The sequence below is a fragment of the Ylistrum balloti genome, unplaced genomic scaffold (genome assembly GCF_031769215.1).
Source record: "Ylistrum balloti isolate Yb309-2 unplaced genomic scaffold, AGI_CSIRO_Ybal_v1 Utg369856, whole genome shotgun sequence".
Taxonomy (NCBI): Eukaryota; Metazoa; Mollusca; class Bivalvia; order Pectinida; family Pectinidae; genus Ylistrum; species Ylistrum balloti.
In genome coordinates, this window is record NW_026782006.1 from 127,707 (window position 1) to 143,367 (window position 15,661).

At 38.9% G+C, this 15,661-nt stretch overlaps 1 protein-coding gene across 1 annotated transcript; it reads left to right on the forward strand.

Annotated features, from left to right (window-relative positions):
- Positions 1-9,211: 9,211 nt before the first annotated feature.
- LOC132545755 (uncharacterized) lies at positions 9,212-14,125 on the forward strand. Its single transcript, XM_060209444.1, has 2 exons — positions 9,212-9,326; positions 13,338-14,125. Exons 1-2 carry the CDS (start codon positions 9,212-9,214, stop codon positions 14,123-14,125), a joined length of 903 nt encoding a protein of 300 aa, XP_060065427.1.
- Positions 14,126-15,661: the final 1,536 nt, after the last annotated feature.

Here is a 15,661-nt window from a genome sequence, read left to right on the forward strand (position 1 = left end):
AAAATTTTCAATTATTTGACATGCAAAGAATATGCAACCCTAGGGAGGCCCCCCCCCCCCCAATTACAACCAGGCTATAATTAACTTGTGGAGATGCGTTGATCATTATCTCCTGCACTAATTAGAATATGGAATTACTTTAGTAGTTGTCTGGTTACTTATTAAACAGGAACGGGAGGGTTATATTGAACAGTGACAGTAGGGTTATACTGAACAGTGACAGTAGGGGTATATTGAACAGTGATAGTAGGGGTATATTGAACAGTGATAGTAGGGATATTTTGAACAGTGACAGTAGGGGTATATTGAACAGTGATAGTAGGGTTATATTGAACAGTGACAGTAGGGATATATTGAACAGTGGCAGTAGGGTTATATTGAACAGTGACAGTAGGGTTATATTGAACAATGACAGAAGGGTTATACGGAACAGTGACAGTAGGGATATATTGAACAGTGACAGTAGGGGTATATTGAACAGTGACAGTAGGGGTATATTGAACAAAGACAGTAGGGATATATTGAACAGTGATAATAGGGGTATATTGAACAGGGACACGGAGGGAAGTTTATTTAACAGTAAGAGTAGGGTTATATTGAACAGTAATAGTAGGGTTATATTGAACAGTGACAGTAGGGGTATTTTGAACAATGACAGTAGGGATATATTGAACAGTGATAATAGGGGTATATTGAACAGGGACACGGAGGGAAGTTTATTTAACAGTAAGAGTAGGGTTATATTGAACAGTGATAGTAGGGTTATATTGAACAGTGATAATAGGGTTATATTGAAAAGTGACAGAAGGGGTATTTTGAACAGTGGCAGTAGGGACATATTGAACAGTGATAGTAGGGTTATATTGAACAGTGGCAGTAGGGGTATATTGAACAGTGACAGTAGGAGTATTTTGAACATGGACAGGAGGATTATATATTGAACAGTGACAGGAGGGTAACATATTGAACAGTGACACGGAGGGAGTAGTGTTGGCTGGATCGTAAAACAGTTATTGAGGATCGACATATCAAAGCAGTGTACAATGTTTGGTACGCATAGAAAATCAGACTTATTCTTGACACTTTAGCGATTTGTAACAATAGTCGTGAATAGGACTGACCTATGAGGACCATTAACCTTCAACAAATATGAACGTAGATTTAGGATAAGTCTTTGATCTAAAGCACTACACTAAATATTTTTTCAACAGCCTGTTTAGTGAAAGCGAGCTTGTTTGTTTTTCTCGATATTGTCCCTTTCTATACTGTGGCCCTGTAGATTTATCGACTCAGAATCAACAAAAATGCTATTTATGATATTCACCGATCTAATGAAATCCCGAACCTTGCTTTCATAGGGATATAACAACATCTATAAATCACATTTCTCTTCAGGCCCGGGTGACTGGACTCGTACAAATATACACCTAGGAATCTCGCACATTTAGGTACAAACTGGTATGAAACATTCATATGATATGTGTACTTTGGCATATAACTTATATTTATGTAAAATAATTCTGATGTGGCCAAGATAAATCTAGCTGCCATTTTTATATTACTTAAATGATAACTTCCCCGAACAAAGAAATAACATTTGACGTGCTTTTACACAACCTACATGTGTGAAGTTAGCACGTGCTTCAAACTAGATATAAAATACGTTTCCTATTCAAGTACGACTATGCCAGGCTATCTATACAAAATTCGTTTAGATGTCCCTTGAAAATTTGAAATATATTCCTATGTTAATAGATTTGATCGAGACATTCTGCGCGCGTGTTCTTTGATCTCTCCTATCATTATATACACACAGATTCCGGTTGTAATACGACTTTTTTTATGATTCTTTACTAGAATTACACAGGATGAAATGGTTACTAAGGATACACCTTAATCTCTGTTTTACAGAACATAAGTTTAACTGATTTTATGAAAAGTGGTATGTGTTTATGATTCGACATTGCAAACATTTTTCAGATTAAAGATATTAATAAGTGATACTATTTGGTGGTACAGAATCGTTGTAGGTGTTGTATGTTCGTCACCAGTTTAACAGTCACAAAGTTTCCGAGCGACTGTATAAATCTATTTAGGTCATATGTTAACATTTTTATTTATCAAGCTATGATAAAATACAAAAACGCCAAAAGAAAGAAAGAGAGCATTGTGTAACCGGAAGTTAGTGAGGTATGGCTGAAGTTGGTTTAATATGTGACCGGAAGTTGGTGATATTTTGGGAGAAGCACTTGATGGCGCAGTGCACTTGGTTGTACACGGGTAGCACTAGAGAAAGGTATGATTGTGAGAGAATGCATATGCTTGAGAAATTTTGAGAAAGTGCATTGTGTATAATTATCATAGTGTTAGATGCAACAGATAGTTGCATCTTTAAACCAATTGTATAAGATTGATTTTCGGCATCTTGTCTTGAGAACACCGTTCCCGGTTGACAAATCTATGGAGCAATAAGTAAAGTCAACAGGGGAGGCTACTCTCTTGACAAGACGTCAGCATTGCATTATAAGGCCACCCAGTGAGGAGGCAATCTTTTTCAAAGTTGTTGATATTGTACTATGGCAAAAAGTTTATTAATAAAATATTGTTTTTCTTAAAAATGAGTTAATAGTCTTTAAGATTGCGTATTCGAAATATATGTATTTAGTGCTGGTATCTGGTGGTTTTTTAAAATGTACGGTAGCATAGATGTGCTGTAAATGCTTCTTCCCTTCCCTCGTCCATTTCCGGTTTAAATGTGTTATTACACTCAGCTGTATTGCGATAACTTACAATTGGTTACAAGCCTAAAACACCTTATTCGTCCAATCTCTTTCTTTTTATTGTAAAGTAGAAAGTGGTATAATTTGACAATACAGTCTGGAGGTAACTCAGAAGGTTGGTTTTTATTCCTGTATTGAAATGTTTATAGAAGATGGATGTCAATGGAGATCTGCGGTGAATATAAATGATACGGAGTCTTGATATTTTATGAGAGATAACTAATGTATGCAGGTCAGGAAATCTTGACTGTAGTGTGGCGCTCCGTACACGCTTAGTGATAATGTATTATTCGGAGGGAAAAAATAGGCAAAAAACTAATGTCTACTGACGGAGTTGGAATTTCTTACAATATTAGTTTTTAATTTTATCAGTAAGCCCATCGTGTGCGCTATCTTGAAATCATGTTTTCAGCATATTTGAGTTGCTATCACTGCAGTGATCACCCTTCATCTGATGAGTACTTTTACGTCTAATATAGCGGTATGATTTGGCAAAATTTCAGCTCTCAAGTCAGTATGCAAATGTGGATTAGCAGTGTATTTGTCGGTCCACTGACGTCCTCTATTGGAGATTTGTGGAGATCTCCCGATACTCCAATGATCTATAAAACGATAGTGCAGGCGGGAAGTGCTTGTGATGTTCTTGTTTTGCATGTATATTATGGCGGTTTTCAGATGGTGTAAAGTGATAGCTTCCTCGTCCTTTTGAAGGTTGAATATATGTTACACACTTTTAATCGCAGTTCTTTTTCTTTTTTTTTTGTTTAGATTAATCTCGAGTGGTGGTACGTTTGTAGGGACCCGCTTAATCTTCCACATTTGAGCGGGTCCATGATCCGTGATTTATATAAATCTTTCTGTCGTGGATGGATATAGGCAGTAAATCGAATGCTTTGCCTCGTAACAGTTTCAAAGCCGAGTTTTAAGGAAGCTTGAGTGGAGCCAAATACTACGTACTTTCAGATGATTAAATTAAGGATATCTTGTCTTCAATAAAAACAACATCTAAGGCATCTGGACCGGGGTTAGAACTAGCACATAAAACCATGTACACCGGCAACACATCAAGTCCATTTCCGATATCCACACAGACAATTGGTGAAACATCTATTTATAATGATGTTTCAAAAATTAGATAAGGACTCCTATCTCCCATGTTACATACGATTTAATTCCATTCAATTTATTTCCGTTCAAACGAAATGTCCGTTGACTTTTATTAAAATACAGTTTGTCGTAGAGAACAGGAATCAAGAGGAAATTTGCCACAGTATCACATATACATACATAAATTGTGGAGACGATTTTAGACATGTCATTTAGACCATTCTGTAAACGGACATGATGTTGACTATCGAGCACCGGTTGTTGCAGTTCAACGACCTCAACATATTGAGAGGAAAATTTTCCTAGATGAGGGTTCATGTAGTCCCAAAGAATTATACATTTGTCTCCTTTATCTCCAAAAAGTATACAGTTTTTCAGACTTCATTACATATATTGATAATTCCTGTCGTTATTTTCCTGCCTGATTCGGCCCTCCTGATTACTGATACTTCTCGTCATCACACTGTTCAGGGTTTCTTTACTCGCACTACCCTATAGTGACGCCAGAATTTCATGTATACCCTTCCTCCTACACACCTGTCCAGGCCAACAGTGACACTGCCTTGTTATCATCATTTGATGAATTTTAAATGGAAGCTTATTAAAGGTTTCATTAATAAGTAAAAGGATTTGTGAGCGTGGAGTAGAAGTGGGTGCACTGTGCCCGGTTCCACCGTCGTACTCCGTCTGATCGGGCGCCGGCACGATCTGCCCAGACTTACAGTCTACATCACTATTGATCTCATTACATTAAAAACAAGTCTAGCTTTGCATTGATTGAAACTGTATCTATGTAAGTGTACTATGCCTATCCCATCCAATGGCATACGTGCCGTCATTAGAAGCAATAAATTAGTGAAATATGGCGATAAAATCGTTATATCTGTACTCCATCATCTCGCTGGATCTCGGGTGCTCGGCCTCCATAATCAATACCATTGGAATAGACAGCGATGTCGCTACCGACGAAGACGATTTCTAGGTAGCAATAATTTTATCTGAATTTGTTTTATAAGTATTGTAAACAAGTTTTGAAACTCTTTCGACTAGTATGATACAATTGTCTGTTGTGACGTCACAAATAGTCTCTAAACAGGAGGATTTGGTATTTCTTTCTCCATACATCGCAGACGACATTACAGATTACATTCTAAGGTGTCATGGTCTTTCTGTCGAAACTAGTGACGTCACTATTTTGATTCAAAATGTTTGTCCTGTTTGCTTCTTAGACTTGCATCACTGTCATATTTGGCGCCAAATTTCTCGTGGTTGTGTGTAGGAAGAATTATCCATTCGTACACACCTGGGAGACAACGCTACTCTTTTGGTTTGTATGCTGATATCGTCTTTTGTGACGTCAAAACAGTAGTCAAAGTACAAACTTATCGGCAGAATTGGTAACGTTATCATAACGCGCGCTATTTTCTTCATCAAATGAACGACCGTAAATAAACCAAAATTGAATGAAAAAAAAATACATGTAGATGACTGGGTTTTCTGTACTATTTTTTACCTTATTTTATCTTTAGCTACACAACACGTGACGTCACCATGCCACTGGCTTCAGTTATCGTTTACCTGTAAATATGTTTCCTAGATATTTACTGATAAACATGATATTATATTTGGAAGAAATTGTAACATCGTTGTATCGCTTCAGGTGACGGAATAATTCAAGAAAACAACATTTCGAGTACAAATGTTTACGGTGATGATTAAATCGTTTACAAAGATGTCGGGCCACCGGGCGAACGACAAACGTGTTCCAAGTTTTATATTAGAGTATAGAGAGAGAAGTATAGGATATGTGGTTCGTAAACCTCGCTGTGATTTATTTTTGTTCTGATTAACCAGGTTATCATTATAGCTTATTGATTTCTGTTTGGATTAACCAGGTTTTCATTATAGCTTATTGATTTCTGTTTGGATTTACCAGGTAATCATTATAGCCTATTGATTTCTGTTTGGATTAACCAGGTAATCATTATAGCTTATTGATTTCTGTGTGGATTAACCAGGTAATCATTATAGCTTATTGATTTCTGTTTGGATTAACCAGGTAATCATTATAGCTTATTGATTTCTGTTTGGATTAACCAGGTTATCATTATAGCTTATTGATTTCTGTTTGGATTAACCAGGTTATCATAATAGTTTTAAGTTGTTTTCCATCTGTCATCCCTTGGACAAAATTTGTTCTAGAAGTAGTCGTTAATTCTAACCTATAAGGATTTTACAACATACGGATTTCTTGCCTGTGTAGAAAACATGTTTACTTTATAGTTCATTTCTTTCCTATTTCAAATAGAATGAAGTTTGACATGTTTCGTTTTCTGATATTAGTTCAAAAACACTTTAAACTGCATAATAGCATTACGGACGATTGAAACTTCGTGTTTGGACAAATCTAGTCCGATTTCTGTTGGTTCTATATTGACTTTACCTTTACATCGGTCTAGTATTCAGAAACAGATATCAGAAGATCTCTAAATCGTTCCAGTGTCTCTTCACTTCCCAACAGATTCCTTTCTGTGGCACGTTAAACGTCTATAAACGCACGTTCTGTAGTGTTGGATGTAGAGTGGATATTATTCCTTAACTTTTACATTTTGTAGAAAAAAAAAGAATATTCAATATTGGAATATATTGCTGATCTCAGTTAAGATATTGTATTTGAATATATCCCCATGCGCTTGGAACACCTGTGTGAGGCAGTATCACTTAATCGAAATGTCCTACTAAATTGGTTTTTAATGCAAGAGATAGACTATGGAATACTCCAATAATTATCATTTTCAAACTGCTATTTCGACAAATTCAAATTACTGATACGATGTGAAGAGCTATAATTAGATTATGTGAAATATCGACTATTGTGTCTGGAATGTAACAGGAACGTATGATACATTATTCATACCAGACAGGAACAACTAAAGTTTTATTGTAATGGTGAAAAATTCAGGGTGGTGGAGAGGGAGTGGTTCAAACCTTTCAGCACATTATAACAAACATTCTGGATGTTGTATATAAACTATGAAGAGATACAGGGTATGTTTGTACTATCATACGGGCAATTCCAGTTAACAAAGGTCGACATAGAGAGTCTTATAGTTCGGGGATTGATGACCGTAATTTCATCGAAATACACACTCATTAAGTTCATTTATCTTTTCAGCGTAATTACTTTTTTTCTACGGTGAAAATTCGTGGTTCTATTAGATACAAGTACAGAACAAGTATACAACTATATATAGAACTAATATGGAATATTATTATTTATATGAACAAGATTAATAAAGACATATTGAAGATATATCAACATGTTCACTTTTAACTGGGATTTTTCACAGTAATCGAACACCGCACTGCTGGTGGGAACGTTGTGGGTCATGGTTCGATTCCCTGGGTCGGTTTCTAATCTCTGCATGATTTACAGATGCAGTCTATGAAAATGAATACTATAAATTTCAGTTTCTGAAAACAATACATTTTACTGTTGCAAATGATTATTAAACTGAATGAATGAAATAACTACTTTCACAACGCTTTGACAAACTGTTCGATGTTGTGAAATGGAAATAAATGATTACATATCTTATCACACACCAATTTCCCTGATTACATGTATAGAGAGAGCGAGACAAGTTTTTTGATCAATTTACACTCCAGATATGAAAATAAAAGCGAGTATCTATGTGAAAAATCTTGTATTTTATGTCTGTCATGGTAGGTAGACCAGGGCAGGTGTTCCTACATGATCACCTGTACATACTTTAACGTGTGTTACGGGCCCATACTTACAAACATGATGTCTTCAAAGCCGTTACCGCAGGGCCATTGTCAATTAGGTCAGGGCAGAGACAGTCATTAACAGGGGAGCTAAATCGGTAATGATCCCCTGCGGACAAGGTTTCACTCGTTTATTTCGATGTTTATGTACGTTGACAATTGTTGGATGTTTCTATCTGGCATACTTTCACATTAACTGGTAAATATTTTTGTTATTCAATTCTTACAATGATTACAGTTCAGACATATGTATAATGCTGAGGGCTGTAGAGATGTAGTGGGTTATGATAAAACTGCACTTCCGGTACACTCACTCTGTTAGGACTCACTCTGTTAGGACTCACTCTGTCAGGACTCACTCTGTTAGGACTCACTCTGTCTGGACTCACTCTGTCTGGACTCACTCTGTCTGGACTCACTCTGTTAGGACTCACTCTGTCTGGACTCACTCTGTTTGGACTCACTCTGTTAGGACTCACTCTGTCTGGACTCACTCTGTCTGGACTCACTCTGTCTGGACTCACTCTGTTAGGACTCACTCTGTCTGGACTCACTCTGTCTGGACTCACTCTGTCTGGACTCACTCTGTCTGGACTCATTCTGTCTGGACTCACTCTGTTAGGACTCACTCTGTCTGGACTCACTCTGTTAGGACTCACTCTGTTAGGACTCACTCTGTCTGGACTCACTCTGTCTGGACTCACTCTGTTAGGACTCACTCTGTCTGGACTCACTCTGTCTGGACTCACTCTGTCTGGACTCACTCTGTTAGGACTCACTCTGTCTGGACTCACTCTGTTAGGACTCACTCTGTCTGGACTCACTCTGTCTGGACTCACTCTGTCTGGACTCACTCTGTCTGGACTCACTCTGTCTGGACTCACTCTGTCTGGACTCACTCTGTTAGGACTCACTCTGTCTGGACTCATTCTGTCTGGACTCACTCTGTTAGGACTCACTCTGTCTGGACTCACTCTGTCTGGACTCACTCTGTTAGGACTCACTCTGTCTGGACTCACTCTGTCTGGACTCATTCTGTCTGGACTCACTCTGTCTGGACTCACTCTGTCTGGACTCACTCTGTTAGGACTCACTCTGTTAGGACTCACTCTGTTAGGACTCACTCTGTCTGGACTCACTCTGTCTGGCCTCACTCTGTCTGGACTCACTCTGTCTGGACTCACTCTGTCTGGCCTCACTCTGTCTGGACTCATTCTGTCTGGACTCACTCTGTTAGGACTCACTCTGTCTGGACTCACTCTGTCTGGACTCACTCTGTTAGGACTCACTCTGTCTGGACTCACTCTGTCTGGACTCATTCTGTCTGGACTCACTCTGTCTGGACTCACTCTGTTAGGACTCACTCTGTTAGGACTCACTCTGTTAGGACTCACTCTGTTAGGACTCACTCTGTCTGGACTCACTCTGTCTGGACTCACTCTGTTAGGACTCTCTTTGTTAGGACCGTTGCGGATATCGAGGAGCTACCCGACCTGACCACTGGTCAGTGTGATAGGGAATCAAATTATACAAAAATGTTACCAGGCTGGCTCAACACGTCAACACTTATATATGGGCCGTTGGGTGATGATGTAGTAACGCACTCGCCTTTCACCGTCCGGGGTTCGATTTCTGGAATGGACGAGAAAGGTAATAGGTTCACCTGTCCGACCACGTGGGTTTCCTCCGGGGTACTCCAGTTTCCTCCCACAGTAAGGCCCATCGTTCGCTTCCACGTATGATTAATATGATTTGAAAATAATTATCTTTTTAAGTTGATTTATTGTATCCATGTTAACCACATTTTTTTGTAAATGTGTTTGACAAATGTAGTCAGCAATCCATCCATATTTTGTAAACTCTATTGAAATATCACAATATTATGATCCAACTCTATTTTACAACAATGTCTGAACTTTTCCCCCAATTTATGCTAAGCACTATTGTTGGCCCGGGAGGAAGCCCGGGAAGGGTCTCACTATGGGAGGAAAGCGGGGAAAACCCACGGGGTCGGGCCGGTGACTCCATACTTTTCACGTCTGTTCGGGGAATCGAACCGATCACCATACCGGAAAGTTAAAGGCCAGTTCGTCAGGTGACAATATAGGAAGTTCTGATTTACACATTTTCAATTGATACACATTATAGACGTGGAGTACACGACATTATACAGGTTATATCCAAATTTATACTGTGATCCTTTAGAGCATGTAACATGGTTTGGAGGAAATGTATTAACAACATATCAATGTTACAGATCATTTCGGGAACATATGTCACAGTTCCTTGCTATTTTTAACTTCTTTGTGCATCATTTACTAAATACATTTTATATACCAGTTCTTGCCGTCGCCGCCGAGTACCCACAGAAAACCCTCGTGGTTTGAAACGTGACGCTGTACCCGTGTCCTATCATCCATGCCAATCGACCAGGATGTGCTCACAGGCTTACAGTGATACGGAGATGTGTTCGAATGACCATTAGCTAAAAGAAGTATTTACAAGCGGGTATTACAGAACATTGGGTTCAATGGAACACGTGATTGGTACGACTTGACTCGGGGTACTGTGACACGACTGCTCGTACGACGGTCTTGGATCTACGAAAGCCCGCTGTGTAAGATTGTAGCGAATACCTACAGGGTACCTCACGATATTCTCCCAATGTCACATCAACTGTATCCACGAACCACAGAGTGACAGTTTTCACACCGTTTGGTGTCATTAAGTTGTATCCCAAACACGAAATACACAAGACGGTGTACAAGTGATGGGACGTTGGGAACATTCCTGACCGGCGGTCGTGTCCCGCCATGACAACGCTACTTCACAGCCCTGTAACTCCTATCATACCTTGGTTCGTGTGTCATAAGTCGTACCCAGACACATAATACTCTCACCCCGAAGGGAACGACGACATATTTCATTAATAAATTAAAATAGATATAAAACATAAAGCGGTATTTCTTTGTCAATGAAATCAATACAAGCTGACTTCCACAGGTATACATTCTGTTCAACGAAGAGGAACTAAATAAAATGGCAAACTCCTGAATGGGGAATCCCCTGAAAGCCCTCGTCGGTGTCAGCCCTATACTTGTATATGGTGCTCTCGTTGGACGCTGGAGATAGAGGAAACGTAAACAACCAACTTAGCACACACAGTTGACACTCGGCCGAGATAACACTCTACATTCTGAATGTGCTATGAAAATAGCTTGTGTATGTTTGCCTGTAACCACGGGTTTGGCTCGACTTAAAATTAACCCATAAACAACTGTCTAGCTAAAAGAAAGGCAATATGGTAATCAAATGTCTTAAAAATCGCAAACAAATCGATAGCATGCCTTGTGTGCACACAGTAGCTCGTTTTTACGAATGATGACGTCACAACTGTCTGTGGACAGTTACATAACAGGAGACGAAACACGCCACCTTTATTCTAAAATTCAATTTCAATAGTTCCATGAGAAAAAGAAGAAACGATGGAAATATGGCGCATTAATGATTTATCATTAGAAAACTATATAGTTTTGTGACAAGATTAACAATATGTTGCAAGATTCTTTTATTTTCCTTCAAGGAACCAATCAGATGATGATTAAAGGACCACGTGTTCATAAAAAAGATACTACAGACACAATGCTTCTGTTTAAAACATGACTTGTTAATTATATTCAAGACAATTAGACGTTAGTCAAATATGGCGAAATTAATTAATGTCATGTTTAGTGAGAAACACCAACACCAGACTTAGTGTGGATGAAGATAATGAACGGAACCAAATAAATGCATTCAACAGGGACGTGACACAAGATTCTGTGCTGATTTGATCACAGACATACGATTATGTGCTGATTTGATCAGAGACACAAGATCCTGTGCTGATTTGATCAGAGACACAAGATCCTGTGCTGATTTGATCACAGACACAATATCCTGTGCTAATTTGATCACAGACACAAGATCCTGTGCTGATTTGATCACAGACACAAGATCATGTGCTGATTTGATCAGAGACACAAGATCATGTGCTGATTTGATCACAGACACAATATCCTGTGCTGATTTGATCAGAGACACAATATCCTGTGCTGATTTGATCACAGATATAATGTCATGTGCTGATTCGATCAGAGACACAGGATCCTGTGCTGATTTGATCAGAGACACAAGATTCTGTGTTTATTTGATCACAGACACAAGATCCTGTGCTGATTTGATCACAGACACAAGATTCTGTGCTGATTTGATTAGAGACATACGATTATGTGCTGATTTGATCAGAGACACAAGATCCTGTGCTGATTTGATCACAGACACAATATCCTGAGCTGATTTGAACAGAGACACAAGATCCTGTGCTGATTTGATCAGAGACACAATATCCTGAGCTGATTTGAACAGAGACACAAGATCCTGTGCTGATTTGATCAGAGACACAAGATCCTGTGCTGATTTGATCACAGACACAATATCCTGAGCTGATTTGAACAGAGACACAAGATCCTGTGCTGATTTGATCAGAGACACAAGATCCTGTGCTGATTTGAACAGAGACACAAGATCCTGTGCTGATTTGATCACAGACACAATATCCTGAGCTGATTTGAACAGAGACACAAGATCCTGTGCTGATTTGATCAGAGACACAGGATCCTGTGCTGATTTGATCAGAGACACAAGATTCTGTGTTTATTTGATCACAGACACAAGATCCTGTGCTGATTTGATCACAGACACAAGATTCTGTGCTGATTTGATCACAGACACAATATTCTGTGTTTATTTGATCACAGACACAATATTCTGTGTTTATTTGATCACAGACACAGGATCCTGTGCTGATTTGATCACAGACACAAGATTCTGTGCTGATTTGATCACAGACACAAGATCCTGTGCTGATTTGATCACAGATATATTGTCATGTGCTGATTCGATCAGAGACACAGGATCCTGTGCTGATTTGATCAGAGACACAATATTCTGTGTTTATTTGATCACAGACACAAGATTCTGTGTTTATTTGATCACAGACACAAGATCCTGTGCTGATTTGATCACAGACACAATATTCTGTGCTGATTTGATCACAGACACAATATTCTGTGTTTATTTGATCACAGACACAAGATCCTGTGCTGATTTGATCACAGACACAAGATCCTGTGCTGATTTGATCAGAGACATACGATTATGTGCTGATTTGATCACAGACACAAGATCCTGTGCTGATTTGATCACAGACACAATATTCTGTGCTGATTTGATCACAGACACAATATTCTGTGTTTATTTGATCACAGACACAAGATTCTGTGCTGATTTGATCACAGACACAAGATCCTGTGCTGATTTGATCACAGACACAAGATCCTGTGCTGATTCGATCACAGACACAAGATCCTGTGCTGATTTGATCACAGACACAATATTCTGTGCTGATTTGATCACAGACACAAGATCCTGTGCTGATTTGATTACAGACACAAGATCCTGTGCCGATTTGATCACAGACACAAGACCCAAATTCGCCAATAGACACCGATAATCTCCAATAGATTCCTTTTTGGTCCTGTTCCTGCGCCGTGGTGTATCTGGGTATAATTTGATATCTTATATAGAGACTTATGTAAGCTGTACGTATCATATATAAAGATTGCCCGGAGTTGATCAAAGCAGATGAACAAGGTCCTGTGTTGATAGAAGCAAATGAACAAGGTCCTGTGTTGATAGCAGCAGATGAACAAGGTCCTGTGTTGATAGAAGTAGATGAACAAGGTCCTGTGTTGATAGAAGTAGATGAACAAGGTCCTGTGTTGATAGAAGCAGATGAACAAGGTCCTGTGTTGATAACAGTAGATGAACAAGGTCCTGTGTTGATAGAAGCAGATGAACAAGGCCCTGTGTTGATAGAAGCAGATGAACAAGGTCCTGTGTTGATAGCAGCAGATGAACAAGGTCCTGTGTTGATAGAAGCAGATGAACAAGGTCCTGTGTTGATAGAAGCAGATGAACAAGGTCCTGTGTTGATAACAGTAGATGAACAATTCCCTGTGGTGATTGAAACAGGTGAACAATTCCCTGTGGTGATTGAAACAGATGAACAATTCCCTGTGGTGATTGAAACAGATGAACAATTCCCTGTGGTGATTGAAACAGATGAACAATTCCCCGTGGTGATTGAAACAGATGAACAATTCCCCGTGGTGATTGAAACAGATGAACAATTCCCCGTGGTGATTGAAACAGATGAACAATTCCCCGTGGTGATTGAAACAGATGAACAATTCCCCGTGGTGATTGAAACAGATGAACAATTCCCCGTGGTGATTGAAACAGATGAACAATTCCCCGTGGTGATTGAAACAGATGAACAATTCCCTGTGGTGATTGAAACAGATGAACAAGGTCCTGCATTTAGAGAAACAGAGGAAGAGACTTGATAACAACATGTGCATTTTACCTGTTGGAAGTCTTTATCAACCGGGAATTGGCGTTCAGTCCGAGACTACCAGAAGAGAGCATCACATGTAACTGGCCTTGTGTTATATACTTTATAATGTTAAAAGACATGGCTGTATATTTTGACTCTCAAAATGTTTGGTTCAAACATCAAGTTGTTTACAGTGTGGATACAAAACTGTTACACAGTCGTAGAACAAGCGAAGCCATCCTCGCTGATCTTCTCGAGAGGATTCACGTGTATTGTGTCATTATAATTTCACACACCGAGAAGTATGAAATGTTCCTTATGACAAGTTGATCAGCACAGTAACTGACTTGTCACAAATAAACACAGCTTTTATGTCGATGCCCTGTAAATCTGTGATGTCCTATATATGTATAGCTGTTATCTAAAATAACTGATTTTACCAAAATATTCCCCAAGTCATTGATTTTCTTTTTCATAAAAAAGTTTGCGGTTTATGGTTGGGTGAACATAAAATAGCGCGCTGTAAGATACATGTTCACCATGGATACTGGATTGTTATGGGCGGAATTATTCGAGTGTGTTCAATGCAATCCACGGTAAGAAATAAGTGTTCTTGTGACCCTGATATCCTCGTTATTTTTATTCTAATCTAACACGATTACACGTGTGTTGGAGATTTTCCTGATTACACACTATTCCACTTCTGTTAAAATCAGTCATTCTTCTGTGTCGATATAAAAAAATGTAATTTTAAATCGAAGTCACGTCGAAGAGTTGTAAATTTAACGCCGTCAACCAAGCGTAAATGTCCCGGCCTCCAAAAAAAAAACGCTTTCCTGATGCACATAAAACAACTGTATTGGGGTGAATTAGGGTCAGCCGCGTTCCGTGCAGTCTGCTGCAGTGTGTAATTATTTCTACATATGATAATTACGTCTATTGTTCGGGATGTATCTAACAAGGCTACACGTGTCACGCAGTTTTCTGTTGTAAATTTTATTTACGACAAAATAACACCCCTACGCCAAGGTTCAGCTGTACCTTCGGGGCTGTTAGCGGTAGTAGGTCGTTATATGCAAAGGTACAAATCTGTACTCCTGTTCTAGTTAGATACGCTATCCGTAAACACAGACTGTATCCACTTACAACAGTTATCTTCGATGTGTCATTACATAGTAGGATTTTTTATCTTTAATATACACATATATTTAGTGTCATTTAGGCATCAGGTTTTCTTCAGCAATCTAAACAATTATCCAAATATCTCTCCGATACAATATACATGCACCAAACGGATCCTAATACATGTGACTTAAAACCTTTTTTTCCGGGTCTGATTGTACTGGCTGAAAATTTGCTTTCTGCTGATCCTCTGTAGATAATATAACCCATAGTCATTATCCTACTTCGCTTTTTAATATCAATGTGTGTTGACGCCGTGGTATAATTTGGCCTTAAATGTAAGTAGTGACACCATATTATATTCTGGCTTGTTGTGTTGACGCAGTGGTACGGTTTGGCCTTGTGTGTCAACGCTGTGATACGG